The sequence below is a fragment of the Rhipicephalus sanguineus genome, chromosome 4 (genome assembly GCF_013339695.2).
Source record: "Rhipicephalus sanguineus isolate Rsan-2018 chromosome 4, BIME_Rsan_1.4, whole genome shotgun sequence".
Lineage (NCBI taxonomy): Eukaryota > Metazoa > Arthropoda > Arachnida > Ixodida > Ixodidae > Rhipicephalus > Rhipicephalus sanguineus.
This window is the reverse complement of record NC_051179.1, coordinates 174,725,319-174,741,148: the sequence shown is the minus strand read 5'-3', so window position 1 is coordinate 174,741,148 and position 15,830 is coordinate 174,725,319. Positions and strand designations below refer to the sequence as shown.

General features: G+C 46.2%; 1 protein-coding gene across 1 annotated transcript in view; it reads right to left on the bottom strand.

The window, feature by feature from the left end:
- LOC119390907 (protein FixR-like) overlaps window positions 1–13,934 on the bottom strand; it is a 90,119-nt gene extending 76,185 nt beyond the window's left edge. The window contains exon 1 of the mRNA XM_037658612.2: window positions 13,802–13,934. Within this exon, the coding sequence (XP_037514540.2) occupies window positions 13,802–13,841 (40 nt within the window). The 5' untranslated portion in view covers window positions 13,842–13,934. The remainder of the gene's footprint in view (window positions 1–13,801) is intronic.
- Between the last annotated feature and the right edge of the window lie 1,896 nt (window positions 13,935–15,830).

The following is a 15,830-nucleotide window of genomic DNA, read 5'->3' as shown; positions in this document are numbered from 1 at the left end:
CCAATCCCATGCCTTGTGGAAATCGGTTTCATGCGAAGCAGTCAGCCAGTGGTTCTATGCTGCATTTTTGGACTTTGAGCCAAGCGTTGCGAGGTTGATCGACGTGTTTTTGTAAGTGTAGTAATTGTGAGTCGATCGTGAGCTTACCAGGCACATCGACAGCACTGGCGTTTAATGGGTAACTAACCTATGGTCTGACGTAACGTCAGCATTCACGTCAGAGCACATACGTCACTATTATCGAAACGAAGTACACATTACGGTGCGATGATGTGAATTTCGTACGTAACGTTCGTTAGCCTATTCCTCCGGGGTCGAGCAATGCTTCAATATAGCTTGCTGAATCATAGGAATGCAAATGTAGTGTTTATTCTACTCCTATAAAAGTGGAGCCAACACTGCAACCACAATTCACATTAACCTGACATGACGCCTGCATCGTAGGAGAACATATGCAGTGTTAATTGCGTTGTTACAAAATTACATAGCCATGCACTACAACCGCAATCGACATTGCACCTGACATTAAGACTGCATAGTGTTTAATGCGAAGCATTTCTCAGCGAACCCAAGGCATTTTGAGCGTTTCTATCTATCTATCTATCTATCTATCTATCTATCTATCTATCTATCTATCTATCTATCTATCTATCTATCTATCTATCTATCTATCTATCTATCTATCTATCTATCTATCTATCTATCTATCTATCTATCTATCTATCTATCTATCTATCTATCTATCTATCTATCTATCTATCTATCTATCTATCTATCTATCTATCTATCTATCTATCTATCTATCTATCTATCTATCTATCTATCTATCTATCTATCTGTCTATCTATCTATCTATCTGTCTGTCTGTCTGTCTGTCTGTCTGTCTGTCTGTCTGTCTGTCTGTCTGTCTGTCTGTCTGTCTGTCTGTCTGTCTGTCTGTCTATCTATCTATCTATCTATCTATCTATCTATCTATCTATCTATCTATCTATCTATCTATCTATCTATCTATCTATCTATCTATCTATCTATCTATCTATCTATCTATCTATCTATCTATCTATCTATCTAGCCGCCTTCGTTTGGCCGCTCCAATAATTGTCTCCTTAACGCGGTGTAGACCAAAATTGGTATGAGAGGGTAAGATGGTTTGACGGATATGGCTGTCTGGTCATGACATGAATAATCTGAATATCCTGTCACGTACGTCGTCAAACTCTTTCTTCCAGACAGGTTCGCGCCACATGTGATTGACAGTTTATATCTACCCAGGAACGGCGAGAATAGAAATTGGAATTTAAATGCGAGAGCTTTTAGAAAAATCCACATCAGCAACGTTGACCTGACGGAAGCAAAAAATAAAAATCAGGATCCTTAGACGAATCGAACACAGGCGTTCTGCGTGACAGTCAGGTGCTCTACCGCAGAGCCCTCCGTGTCTTGAAACTGCTTTGTAAAAGACACTATGCATGTGTAATGCCGGTGAACGTCAACTGTGGTGGCAGTGCTGGCTATCTAATTTTATAACAAAGCAAGAAACATTACATATGTACTCTTATGATACAGGCGTCATGTCGGGTTAACGTCAGTGGTGGTTCCAGTGTGGGGCCCGCTTTTATAGCAGTCTAATAAACATTAAATTTGTATTATTAGTATTTATCAAGCTATATTCAAGCATTGCTCCACCCCGGATGAATACGCTATTGAAAGTTACGTATGATAATATAATTGAATTGCATTTGCAGTCCCGAATAGCCAAATGTAGATAGATGGACTAGTTGGTTTCGGTTATAGCTATGTAAAATGATACTCGCGAACAAGGAGGCGGACACCAACAATGCGACTTGGTGTCCTTCTACTCGTTTGTGCCCTTGTTCGAAGTATCATATTTCTGAATAGCCCCAGGCTGAGCATTGCAAAACTACACAAAATACAGGCGCCTCGCCTTCACAATTTTCGCTGCCCCGATGAATTTCTGGACGCTCCAAGTATTGCCAGATCAATGTGCTTTTAATACACCCTGGTATTAACCTTCATATTGGATTCCTGACGACAAACAATAAGGTCCGTCCGACTTGTCTGCACTGCACTGAAACGGTTTAAGGCTAGGCACGAGAAGTTAAAGAGTTGTGCAGCCGTATATCAGTGGTGATGACACAACGCGACACTGGAGAGAACGATGTGGCGCGGACGTGGTGCAGGACCAATGTTACGTCCGCGTAATGCCTCCCGTCCACGCACGTTCGAGAGGTCGCGAAAAGCACTGATGCCCGGCTTATAGGAGCTGAAACACCAGACGTTGATCAGCGATGAGCATTTTTGCTGGTTTTCAGATGCGAAGCATCTTATGGCGGAGTCCAATCCGGTGGCGGTGTCCGGCGTGACCACCCTTACTGCGCATGCGCAAACCCTCTCCACTCCCCCTCCCCCTCTCGCCACTCCCCCCTGAAACGCGGGGTTGACATGCCGAAACGCTGCTTCGCATCGTCTCATGATCTCCTTTAGCGGGAGATGGTGCAATTTTTTCATGCCCGTGTTAAGGTGTTGGTGCGATAGGATTCCGCACATTCAAAAATTGGCAAGAGCAGTGGGGCCTCTCTCTGCATGGAGTCGGTGCTGAGGAAACTGGGCCCACACAGCATGCAACTTAGTTTTAATAATCTGGTTAGCCGATTAGAGGCTGCGGCTTCCTTCGATCGGTGATTACGGTGATTGCCGAGACACTGCTGAAGAAGTGGAACACTGAAAGCGACGACTGCTACACACTCCTCAAGGGCAAAGCCACACAAGTTATTCCATGTACCTAGAAGCTCTCGCACAATCTCAAGGTCGCGGGCAGCCACAGAATACCGCTGATGCTTTTGACGACCGCGAAAATCGGAACGTTGTGCCCACGCATTTGCAATGGCAAAAAGCACGGCTGCTAGAAAAAAAAAAAAAAACATGAGAGGCCGTTTGTGAAATGTTACACTGGGGACGCTTACTCGATACCGCTGCCAAGATGGAATAATAATAATGTCGGGGGTTTAACGTCCCAAAACGACGATATGATTATGAGAGACGCCGTAGTGGAGGGCTCCGGAAATTTTGACCACCTGGGGTTCTTTAACTTGCACCCAAATCTAAGTACACGGGCCTCAAACATTTTCGCCTCCATCGAAAATGCAGCCGCCGCGGCCGGGATTCGATCCCGCGACCCTCGGGTCAGCAGTCGAGCGCCATAACCATTAGACCACTAACGGAGCATGGTAAAAGAATACGCAAAAGAGACGACAAGTATGTAAACATGGTAGCGCTTCCTTTAAATTGTGGGTGCGAGCGATGGTTTTCTCACACGCAGGTTCTTGGTAGAAAGCGAGGAAAGGAAAGCAAAGATGGACGACACCTGTCGCCTGTCCTTCAGCACTACCGCGCGTGCGTTGCAAACCCTTTCAATGGGATGGGAAAAAGATCTAGGTTCTTGATAGCGTGTGCAGATGGCTTCGATTGTGTTAACGCAGGCATGCGCCTCGTGCTGCATAAATTCGGGTATGTATTCGATGAAGAAACAGTTGGAAGTGAGCGTTGTACATATTTTGGTTGAATGAATGTGTCGGTGCGTGCGTGAATGTGCCACCCATGCGGTAAATGAAACATATCACTAAAGCTCGAAACCGAGTTCTGCGCCATTAAGAAAGAGCGGAGGGAGATTCTCCTCTGCATTCCTTCTGATTTTCTTGTGTTTCTATGTTCTTCTGCTCTTCGCCTGCGTTGACGCTGACGAGCGAGGGTACGCTGGTGCTCGACTAGTGCTGCGGCGGACATTTGCCGGGCGGACGTGGGCGCAGCAGCGCCTGCGAGCCTTCGCGTAACTCCTGCCGGAGCGGAACCATGGCGGGAAGGTACCAGCTGTGCACTTCGCGTGACGACCATATACACTTCGCAGCTATGGCTCGCCCCTAAACAGCGCCACTGTTAAAAAAAAGTTGCGTAGAGAGCACATTCGAATAAGTTCTACTGTCCGCGTCTTCGGTGCGCTTAATAATAATTTTTTCGGACATCAACGTATACCAACTAGTCCAACTTGCCATTTTCTTGTTCGCATAATTAGGCTTGAAACGGCGCTACAACCGTGTTTTCCGTGACGTGGTTCTTCAAGGAGGATATGACGGTTGATGATGATTAGTGGGGTTTTTTGGCGCAAGGGCCATGGGTGGCCAAAGAGCGCCATGTCTGTTGTGTGGTGTTAGCGATGACCAATGGTTACGATGACAGGATGTATTGTGGCTGTATAGAGGCCTAAAATCACGCGCTATAAAGAAGCGTAAAAAATGTGTATACCGTATAAAATTATGGCAGTGACAAGTGGTGTGATCTATGGGTATGGGATAAATGACGAGTGAGCATAGTATTTACAAGTGAGAGGCGGGATAACAGCACGAGTGCCTCCTCAAGGCCTTTGATCCCAAAGGCCTGGAGGCAGGTGCTTCCTTTGATAGAAACCGTAGCAGCAGCCTCAATCATGAGGCCGCGCTACGGAGCGCCTGGAAAAATAACGTTAAAATTATGTACATCTTTTAAAAATTCGAAAAGAGACTGATATTTAAAAAGTGGTTCTCTGCCAATGAACATACCGGGACGAAGTGGGAACTGCAGGTGTATTGATGAAAAATGCTTTTTTCTGAGGGCGTCTAGTTCCTTGCATTGCAGTAGGGTGTCGAGAACAGTTAGTGGATCGCCACAGTAATCACACAGAGGTGGATCGCCTCCGGACAAAAGATATGAATGTGTACTATGTGTGTGGCCTATCCTCAGTCTGCAAAGTGTAACTTCTGTGTAGCGTGACTTCGATACCGGCGGCCAATTACCCAGATGCGGTTTGACAACGTGTAGCTTATTTCTTGTCTGCGTATCCCATGTGCTCTGCCAAAAGGCCCTGAGCTTTCTTTTGAGGAAGGGTTTTAAGTCTAGTGGGGGAATAGCTACGAGTGTATTGGGACTGTTTTCGTGGGCGGATACTGCTAGGTGATCCGCCAACACGTTGCCTGGAATCTCGCGGTGCCCTGGCACCCAGCACACTACAACATGTTGTTCGAGTGTGTATATGGTGCATAAAAGAGAGTATAGCGAGACAAGGACAGGGTTTTTGTGTTTTTTCAGAGTTTTTAAAGCATTTACCACGCTTAGGGAGTCCGTGTAAATAACTGCCTTTTGTAGTTTTGATTGTTTTATGTGCTTAACAGCCGCAAGTATCGCGTAAGCTTCCGCCGTGAAGATACTTGAGTTTGGGTGCAGAATACCAGAATCGGAAAAGGATGGACCAACCGCTGCGTACGACACAGAAGTATTGGACTTTGAGGCGTCTGTAAAGAATTCTGGACAAGTGTATTTGTGCTGGAGTTCGAGGAAGTGTGTACGGATATGTGCAAGTGGCGCGTGCTTAGTAACTTCCACGAAGGAAACATCACAATCTATAAGCTGCCACTGCCACGGCGGTAGTTGTGGAGCGGGAGCCATTAGAGAGTGTTCGAAAAGTGGCACACCCGTTTCCTCAGCCGAGCCCCTCACGCGAAGCGAGTAGGGCTGTCTCACCGAAGGACGGTGGTTAAACAGGGCAGAACTGGATAAATCATTAATTGTGGGGTGTGAGGGGTGTTCCCTGTCTGCGTTCACTTTGAGATAATATAAAAAGGACATGTAAGATCGTTGAAGGTGGAGCGACCACTCGTTTGATTCGACGTAGAGGCTTTCCACGGGGCTGGTGCGGAAAGCACCCGTAGAAAGCCGGATGCCCGAGTGGTGGACAGGGTCAAGCATTTTCAACGCGCTTGGTGTCGCAGACTGATAGACTACCGCCCCATAATCTAGACGCGTGCGTATGAGGCTTCTGTAGAGATTCAACAGACACTTCTTGTCACTACCCCACGTGGTGCGTGACAATACCTTTAGAATATTCATGGTTTTTATACACTTGTTCTTTATATACTTTATGTGTGATATGAAGGTAAGTTTCGCGTCTAGAATTACGCCGAGGAATTTATGCTCTGTTTTGACAGGTAGCCGTCCGGGTCAGGATGGAGGCCTCTTTTTCTTGAAAATAAGACGCAAGTGCTTCTTTGCGGGTTGAGGCTGAACCCGTTCTCGTCTGCCCATTTAGTTATCTTGTTCAAACCAAGTTGAACCTGCCGCTCGCACATTGTAAGATTGCAAGATTTAAAACCGATTTGCACGTCATCAACATATATGCAATAGAACAGGTTACGCGGTATGCACAGACACAAGGAGTTCATTTTGATAATAAACAGTGTACAACTCAGTACGCCGCCTTGCGGCACTCCTGTTTCTTGAACAAATGTTCGGGACAACACATTGCCTACTCGAACACAGAATGTTCGATTAGACAGGTAGCTTTCAATTATAGTCAGCATCCTACCTCGTACACCTAAATGTGAGAGGTCTCGTAATATGCCAAAGCGCCATGTGGTGTCGTAAGCCTTTTCCATATCGAGGAACACCAAGAGGAAGAATTGCTTGTGGACAATTGCGTCGCGAATTTGGGCCTCGATACGTACAAGATGGTCAGAGGTAGATCTACCCTCTCGAAAACCGCACTGGTATGGGTCAAGTGAGTTGTTGGCTTCGAGGAAATGTAGGAGCCGCCGATTTATCATTTTTTCAAAAACCTTGCACAGACAACTTGTTAGGGCTATTGGCCTATAACTGGAAACTGAGGATGGGTCCTTACCCTGCTTTAAAATCGGAATTATGATCGCTTCTTTCCAGGCCGAGGGGATCTCTCCGGAAAACCAAACAGCATTGTACAGGGAAAGGAGGGTTTTTTGGGTTTCAGAAGGCAGGTGTTTCAACATTTCATATACAACACGGTCGGAACCTGGGGCAGATCTATTGCATGAGTTCAGCGATGCCTGTAGCTCAGCTAAGCGGAAAGGTTCATTGTACGCTTCGTGTTTTGTGGATCTGCGATCTAGTTTCTGTTTTTCTATTCTTGTTTTGTATTCCTGGAAAGCTTCAGTATAGTGCGACGAGCTGGACACCTGTTCGAAGTGTTCGCCGAGGAAGTTTCCCTGGTCTTCCAAGCTGTCGCCTTGTGTGTTAACTAAAGGAAGTGAATGTGCTTGTCGACCTGCTACCCTACCAACCATGTTCCATACCTTAGCCTCCTGTGTACATGAATTGACGCCCGATAAAAATTTCTGCCAACTTTCCTTTCTTGCCTGTCGGCGCGTTCTCCTGCCTTGAGACTTTATGTTTTTAAAACTGTCAAGATTCTCGGCTGTTGGAGAGTCTCGAAGCAACCTCCATGCTTTGTTTTGTTTTTTGCGCGCATTTCGACAATCATTGTTCCACCACGGCACACGTCGTTTGCCGGGCAGTCCAGTTGTTTGTGGGATGCATTTAGTTGCAGCATCGATGAGAAAGGTTGTAAAGTAATCTACTGCTGCATCTGTACTTAAACCACACATATCAGTCCAACTTAAGCAAGCAACTTTATGAAACTCTTCCCAATTTCCGTTGTCAATGTTCCATTTGGGAACTTGTGGACGAGATTCATTATTTGTTGGTGCACTCAGAACTATTGGAAAGTGGTCACTTCCGTAAGGATTAATAATGACTTTCCAATTGAGTAAGGGTAGAAGTGATGGGGATGTAATGCTGAGATCTATGGACGAATAGGTGTTGTTAGCGAGGTTATAATATGTTGGCTCTTTCTGATTCAATAGGCAAGTACCAGAAGAGAAAAGGAATTGTTCAATGAGACGACCTCGTGCGTCGCAGCGTGAGTCACCCCATAGGCCACTATGTGCATTAAAGCCCCAAGTACCAGATAAGGTTCCGGCAGTTCATCCACCAAGGACTGGAATTCTTGTTTTTGTAGGTGGTATTGCGGCGGTATGTATAGGGAGCAAATGGTGATGAGTTTATCTAGAAGAACTGCTCGAACAGCCACCGCCTCCAGGGACGTGTGTAGTGGTAAATGTGTACATGCTACTGATTGGTTGACTATAATGGCTACACCACCAGATGATACCATGGCATCATCTCGGTCCTTTTGAAAAATGAGGTAGTTGCGTAGAAAGTTTTTGTGTTGTGGTTTTAAATGTGTCTTGTACACACAGCACTTTTGGATTGAGTTCGTGAAGGAGTTCTTGAATGTCATCGAGGTTTCGCAGAAGGCCTCGGACGTTCCACTGTAATATTTGTGTGTGCATATTAATGATAAAAAGGTGCTGTGTGTACAGTAAGAAAGTGTGGAGTGTTCAAGTGAAGTGCTTTGTTTCAGGAGGCAGGATGGTCGTCCGGCTCCGTTATTGGCTTTTTTGTTTTCTTGGCGCGGTCCAGAGAACTGCGCCGGTGTTTCGGCACCAGGGATGCCGATGCCGCCGTGTCCATAGCCTCCTCGGAGGCACTGGATGCCCGCACGGTCGGGCTAGTGGCTTGAGTTTCGGGCCTCGTCTGGCGTGACGAGGCCTTGAGACCCGACGGCCCTGGAGTCGCCGGTCCCTGTTCGCTAGTTGGCGGAGTAGACTTGACTACTGCCGCCGTGGGGGCAGGCGCCACAGCCGACGGGTCGCTCTGCGCAGACCGAGGGAGTGGCGGGGGCCGATGCGTCGCGGCCCCCCGGCGCGCCGCATCAGCGTAGGGTGTGCTGTGAAAAGGTGAGCACCTCTTACGGGCTTCACGGGAAAAAATGTTTTCTTTTACCTTGAGGGTGATTATGTCTTTCTCTCTTTTCCAGTATGGACAGGATCGCGAGTAGGCTGCATGATCGCCGTCACAATTGACGCAGTGAGTTGTGCTTGTACAGTTTTCAGAGGGATGGCCTTGGCCTCGACATCTTGCGCAAGTTTCTTGACCACGGCAGCTCTGCGAACCATGGCCGAATCGCTGGCATTTGAAGCATCGCCTCGGATTTGGGATGTACGGGCGGACGGCTAGTTTGATGTATCCTGTTTCAATGGTTTGTGGTAGAACGCTGGATTCGAAGGTTAGTATGAGATGCTTCGTCGCTATTTCTTTGTTGTCGCGTCTGATTATGATTCGCTTCACATCGGTGACATTTTGTTCTTTCCACCCTTCTAGAAGTTCTTGCTCCGATAATTCAAGAAGGTCTACTTCTGAGACGACTCCGCGTGTGGTATTCATTGATCGGTGAGGTGAAACAGATATTGGGATGTTGCCAAAGGTTGCTAGACCACCAAGTTTGTCGTAGTGGTGTTTTTCAGGTAGTTCAAGCAGAAGGTCACCGCTAGCCATCTTCGTTACCTTGTAGCCTGGCCCAAAGACTTCGGTCAGAGACTTTGCCACAACAAATGGGGAAATCGATCTGGCTTGTTTGTCTGTAGCTTCACTATGGATTACGTGGAATTTTGGATAGGAGGTTCTCGGTCGGTTGAAACATGCTAGTTCTTCGGTGCGTACCCTCTTCTGAGGGAGACGATCAAGTAGGCGGGGAAATGAGGGTGTTCCCATGATAGTTTTGTTTGTTTCGGCAGCAATGGCGGCCACCCACCATGGAGTCCAACTAGGGGACGCTGAAGCACTTAGATGTATAAGGCTACAGACGCCAGCCATACAGTGCCGCTATAACCTAATATAACTACTCAAGCGAGAGTAACTACACAAGGTTAACCCTTGCCGCCAGGAAAAATCGGAAGTAACGAGAAGGGAGGAGTAGACAGGAAAGATTTAAAGTGAGAGAGAAAGACGAAGATAGGGGAGAGAGAGACAGGAAAAGGCGACTGCCGATTTTGCCTGGGTGGGTCAGCCCAGGGGTGCCGTCTACGTGAAGCCGGGGCCAAAGGGGTGTGTTGCCTCTGCCGGAGGGCCTTAAAGGTCCAATCACCCGGCGTCAGCTCAACCCCCAGGATCCCATTTTCCCCGGACACGGCAATGCCACGCACGGCTAGGCGTGGGAGGGGGTCGAAACCCCCCCGTTAGCTCGGGTCCGTGGTGTCGCTACACACCAAACGCCTGCTTGCGCGGACGCCCCTGCGGGGGGATATGACGGCGCCATCTTCTGTGGTGCGAGAGCACAGGTCGTGCCACGTGCCCTTCATAGCCTGCAGCACAGCTGCTTCACACGCGCATATTTGCACGAAGTTCGCGCCGTCCTCGGGGATCGAACCTACCTATAGTAAGCTGGAAATTATGTCAGCAATTTGAAAGCGCAGGAAATCGAAGACACCATGCTGTACGTTCCGGTCGAATGATATTCACAACCGATGTCTTCATCAAAAGAGCTTGATCACGCTTACTGTGTGGCGCACTTGATACTTCGTGAATTTGTCATGAAATGTCCACCCTCCGATCCGCCTGCTTGCATTTCGTACCGTCTGTCAATAGTCTGTGCTTTGATTTATATAGTGCTCAACTGCTGACCCAAGGTTCCGGGACCGAGACCCGGCCGCGGTGGCCGCATTCTGACGGAGACAAAATGCTTGAAGCCCGTCTGCTTAGATTTAGATTCACGTGAAAGGACCCCAGGAGGTTGATATTTCCGGAGCCCTCCACTACGGCGTCCCTCATGATCACATCGTTGTTTCGGGACGTAAAACCGCAAGAACTATTGTATTATTGTTTCAATATACATTTTGGAATAAAGAATGGAAATGCTCGAAACTAAGACTTCCTTTTTTTCGTTTTCCTCATATTTCCAATAAAAGAAGTATCAGCGTAGACGTCTTGCAATCGCAACTTTGTACTGAACGCATTTTTTATTATATTCCGTTTGAAATTGCGCTCCAACATTGCATTACCATGTGTCAAAATCATCATCATCATCATCAGCCTGTCTACGCCCACTGCAGGTCAAAGGCCTCTCCCATGTTCGGCCAATCAGCCCGGTCCTGTGCTTTCTGCTGCCACGTTATACCTACAAATGTCTTAATCTCATCTACCCACCTAATTTTCTGTCTCCCCCTCACGCGTTTGCCATCTCTTGGAATCCAGTCAGTTACCCTTAATGACCACCTGTTATCCTGCCGACGTGCTACGTGCCCGGCCCATATCTATTTCTTCTTCTTGATTTCAACTATGATATCCTACTATGATACCTCTGCTCTCTTCCTGTCTCTTAAGGTTACACCTATCATTTTCCTTTCCATCGCTCGCTGCGTCGTCCTCAATTTAAGTTGAACCCTCTTTGTAAGTCTCCAGGTTTCTGCCCCGTAGGTAAGTACCGGTAAGATGCTGCTGTTATATACCTTCCTCTTGAGGGATAGTGGTAGACTACCATTCATGATTTGATAATGCTTGCCGAATGAGCCCCATCCCATCCTTATTCGTCTAGTTATTTCACTCTCATGGTTCGGCTCCGCGGTTACTACCTGTCCTAAGTAGACGTACTCCTTTGCAACTTCCAGTGTCTCGCCACCTCTCGCAAAGCGTTGTTCTCTGCCAAGATTGTTCCACATTACTGTAGCTTTTTGCATATTAATTTTCAGACCTACACTTCTGTTTTCCATATCTAGTTTAGTAATCATGAGCTGTAATTCGTCTCCCTCGTTACTCATCAATGCAATGTCGTCAGCGAATCGCAGGTTACTGAGATACTCTCCATTAACTCTTATCCCTAATTCTTCCCAATCTAAGGCCCTGAAAACCTGCTGTAAACACACGTCGCATTGCATTGGAGAGATCGTGTCTCCCTGCCGTACGCCCTTCTTCATTGGGATTCTGTCGCTTTCTTTATGGAGGACTATAGTGGCTGTGGATCCGCTGTAGATTTCTTCCATTATATTTATATAGGCTTCGTCGATGCCCTGATTCCGCAGTGCCTGCATGACTGCTGATGTCTCAACCGAATCAAATGCCTTCTCGTAATCTATGAAGGCTATGTATAGGGGTTCGTTGTATTCCGCGCATTTCTCTATCACCTGATTGATAGTATGAATATGCTCTATTGTTGAGAAGTCTGTACGAAATCCTGCCTGGTCCCTTGGTTGATTGAACTCTAATGTCGTATTAATTCTGTTAGCAATTACTTTTGTAAATAGCTTGTGGACCACGGACAGTAAGCTGTTGGGCCTGTACTTTTTCAGGCCCTTTCAGGTCCTTGTGTCAAAATATCAGTACCTTTATTCAAGAATATGATCCTGGAATTTTCCTTCACAGTCGAACCACAGGTTTACGCCAGATGTGTGCGTGCGTGTGTTTCTCCATGCAGCCTGCAATGCCGCACCGCACAGTTTCTGGCCGATCCCACGCATTGTGAGAACTAATTTATTGTGAAGCAATCAGCGAATAACAGCATATATCGGATTCCTTGCTTTGAGCCTAGCGTTACGAGGTGGATCGATGTCTTTGTGTAAAGTGTGTAGGTCGGATGTGGGTGGCTTGCCAGGCACGTCGATTACACTGACGTGCAAGGGGTAGCTCATGGTCCGACAGTAACGCCGGGACTCGCTTTAAAGTGGAGATGACAGTTTTATCACAACGAAGTGCGTGTTACGGTGGGATGATGTGCATATCATCAGGTACGGTGCAGGCGTGTTCGAGCAATGCCTATTTATAGCTTGCGGAGTCATACGTGTCGAAATGTAAATGTAATAATTATGACAGTGTTATAAAATCGGACATCAACCATTGCAACCACAATTGGCGTTGTGCGGACATTACACTAGTATAGGGTCTCTTTCCGAAACAGTTTGAAGCACTGACGTGGTTTTTCGGTAGGATAATTGACTGCCATGCAGAATTCTTGGGTCCGACTGGAGCTGTAATTTGTAACCTTTGCTAACGGCATTTTTCGCCCATCGAAAACGCTGCCGACAGCGGCACCAAATTTGCTGCGATGTGGACTGATTAGCGCTTTCACCTTAAGATTTCGAAATTCAGTTCTCGCTTTCGCTGGGTTCATATAAACTGTGAATCACCTGTGGTGCATACCCGCATGCCACAGGCCGTAATATGTGGATATGTGCCACTCATGACCGGTGAAAAGAGTTTCATGACGTACGTGACGGGGAAGTCACCTTATTCATGGCATGACCTGTGCACTCTGTTCGTTATAGACACATCTTCTCCTATGCCAGTCTTGGTATATACTAAGTTATGGAGACCACCATGAGAGCGCCCAGACGTTGGCGGATATAGATAGATAGATAGATAGATAGATAGATAGATAGATAGATAGATAGATAGATAGATAGATAGATAGATAGATAGATAGATAGATAGATAGATAGATAGATAGATAGATAGATAGAAACAGTCAAAGTGAATTTGGTTGAGTAATAATTAGAACTAACAGAGAAGAAAACCAAGGAAAGTATAGGGTATGTTACTTGTAGTAATTATGTTGTAGGCTAAATATGAAGAAATTACAGTGGACGAAAAGATCACTTGCCACCGGCAGGGACCGAACCTAAGACCTTCGAATAACGCATCCGATGCTCTAGTGCTGAGCTACGGCGGCGGTCATCCTCCCGTCCACAATATAGGGTATATATTTGCATTTAAATCTAGGAGTGCTAGTCAGCGCCGCTAGCAGCCATGATTTGCCGTCATGGCTTCTAGCGACGCCGACTAACACTCCTTGGTTGAAATGCACATATGTACGGCATATGTACCCCAGCTCAGTGGTAGAGCATCGGACGCGTTATTCGAAGGTCGCAGGTTCGGTCCCTGCCGGTGGCAAGTGATCTTTTCGTCCACCGTAATTTCTTCATATTTACGTCATAATCACTACAAATAAAATCGGCCATACTTTCCTTGGCATTATTGTCTAATAGTTCTCATTAGTATTCCCTGTAAAACATGATAGACGCTGGCTGATGGTGAGTGATAGAATGCTACGTACCTTTGCTTTGGCGCAAGTGAGGCAGAGCTTTTTGCATCATAGAGAGTGTACCTCGAACGTTGACGTTCCAAATACTGTCGAATTGGTCAAGCGTTGCAGTTTCCGTGCTCCCTCGTATAATTAATGCAGCGCTGTTTACCTGAAAGCGATACAAGGCCTGATCATACAAATTTACCGTTAAGTGTTAGAGTAGGCTCGGTCTCAGCAATTTCAGCTGTCCTCTTGATATAAAGAACGATGGCGCTGAGGCCTCCTTAGACAGCCCGTCTCTGTTTTTCACAGTACGGGTGAAAATAGAGGAAAGGCAGAGTGCTTGACGAGACACACGTCCGTTTTCGGACCCTCCAGAAGATCAATAGAACGTAGAGACATAAAATCAAAGAATAAAACTAATGGAGGAATGGCTGTGTGTACATTTCTGCAGTACTCACTTTTTACCAGAAGAAGTAGGAAAATGTGGGATAGTCAATAAATGGGTACCGTTCTTACACGTTTTTTTTTCATTCAAATTCTACAACGATTATGCACACAAGAATGCACTCAGAAAAGGAAAAATTAAGGAATTCAGCGGTGTTATTTGTCATTGGCAGTGTTAATTTCACAATAGCCACTCGACGACCCTCTGGTAGCGTTGTGAAAACGCGCTGAGCATATTGATTTACACAACGCAAACTTCTGAGGAAATCATGAGCTTGCATGCAGTATAATCTATGAGGCGTTCACATCCGTCTAATAAAGCATGCATTGTTTACGCACTGATCAGATCGTTGGTATTCGGTAATAGAGGCCCACTGTACAAATTCTGTTGTAAAAATAAGGTTAAATATTTTATCTATGTTCAAGAGGGGGAAATATCCTTTTAACGGTCACTTGTGGACGTACAGTACGGATGGAATGAAACGCGAACAGTGCGGCATCTATATTCTCTGCTGTTTGGCATTTATTTTCAAGCGGTTGTAGCTGGGATAATAATTTAATGTGCCGACCACGTGGTGTACCGACAACGTGGTGTACGTCATCCCATTGTTATGTGGGAACAAGTACGTCGACCAAACGTCAAGATGCCTCAACATACGCCTACGTGAACACCGGTGGGATGTGTAGCTCGGCACCTCCGGACATTTGAGCGCGCATTGTAAGGGGTGTGGGTGCCTGCCGGCCTACAGTCAAACTGAGGTAATCTACAAAAACAAAAATATGCTCACTAGAGAAATTGTAGAGACGGCCCACATTGCACGTCTGGAGGAGGAACGCATTAGCATGCCTTCCATTGACTTGCACAAAAAAAGAAGTCGGTTATCCTTCGCATGCGCATGCTCTCGCAAGAGAAAATTTTCAGGATTTTATTTTTAAAATTTATTTCGTCATCCAAAGGTGCACAATTTTTCACTACATGTGTTTTTTCTCAATACAAAATCAGCTGAAGGTCAGCGCTTGTCCATGTCAGCTCTCCTTTCGTACATTCCGGTTTCTTCCCGCGCTGTTGAAATTTCCTTTACGATGAACTACCAACTCACCCAAACTCTCACGTTAACCAATAAAAAGCCACTAAAGTCATCGATGGTACAATCAATAACCATTCTCTAATCTTTTTATTGGCACCAAGGTCAGAGCCCAATGAAAACAGCACGCTGCGCTGTTCGCATTCTTTTTTTCATCCCCCTGTACATCACACCGGAAGCTGGATCACCCACCCAAGTCCACCAAAGACCCAAGTCTTTGGATCTCTCCAAAGAAATCCTCACCACATCTTATTTCGTTGTCCTGATGCTGCGGTAAAAGTTAAATATGAGCGACCTACAAGTACTATAGCATAACAAAGCAAATTAATTACAGAGTTCTAAGCCACAGAAGTACTCGAATACATGCAGCGCTGGGCAGCATCGCGAGACAAGAGTATCGCGATAGTATTGTAGAGATACTATGAGTATCTGTATTTCTGTACCGAGATACATTTGAAGAATATATTTGTAGGTCAGTAGCGAAATACTTTTATACGATGTATCTTCTGTATTGCGATACTGTGCAG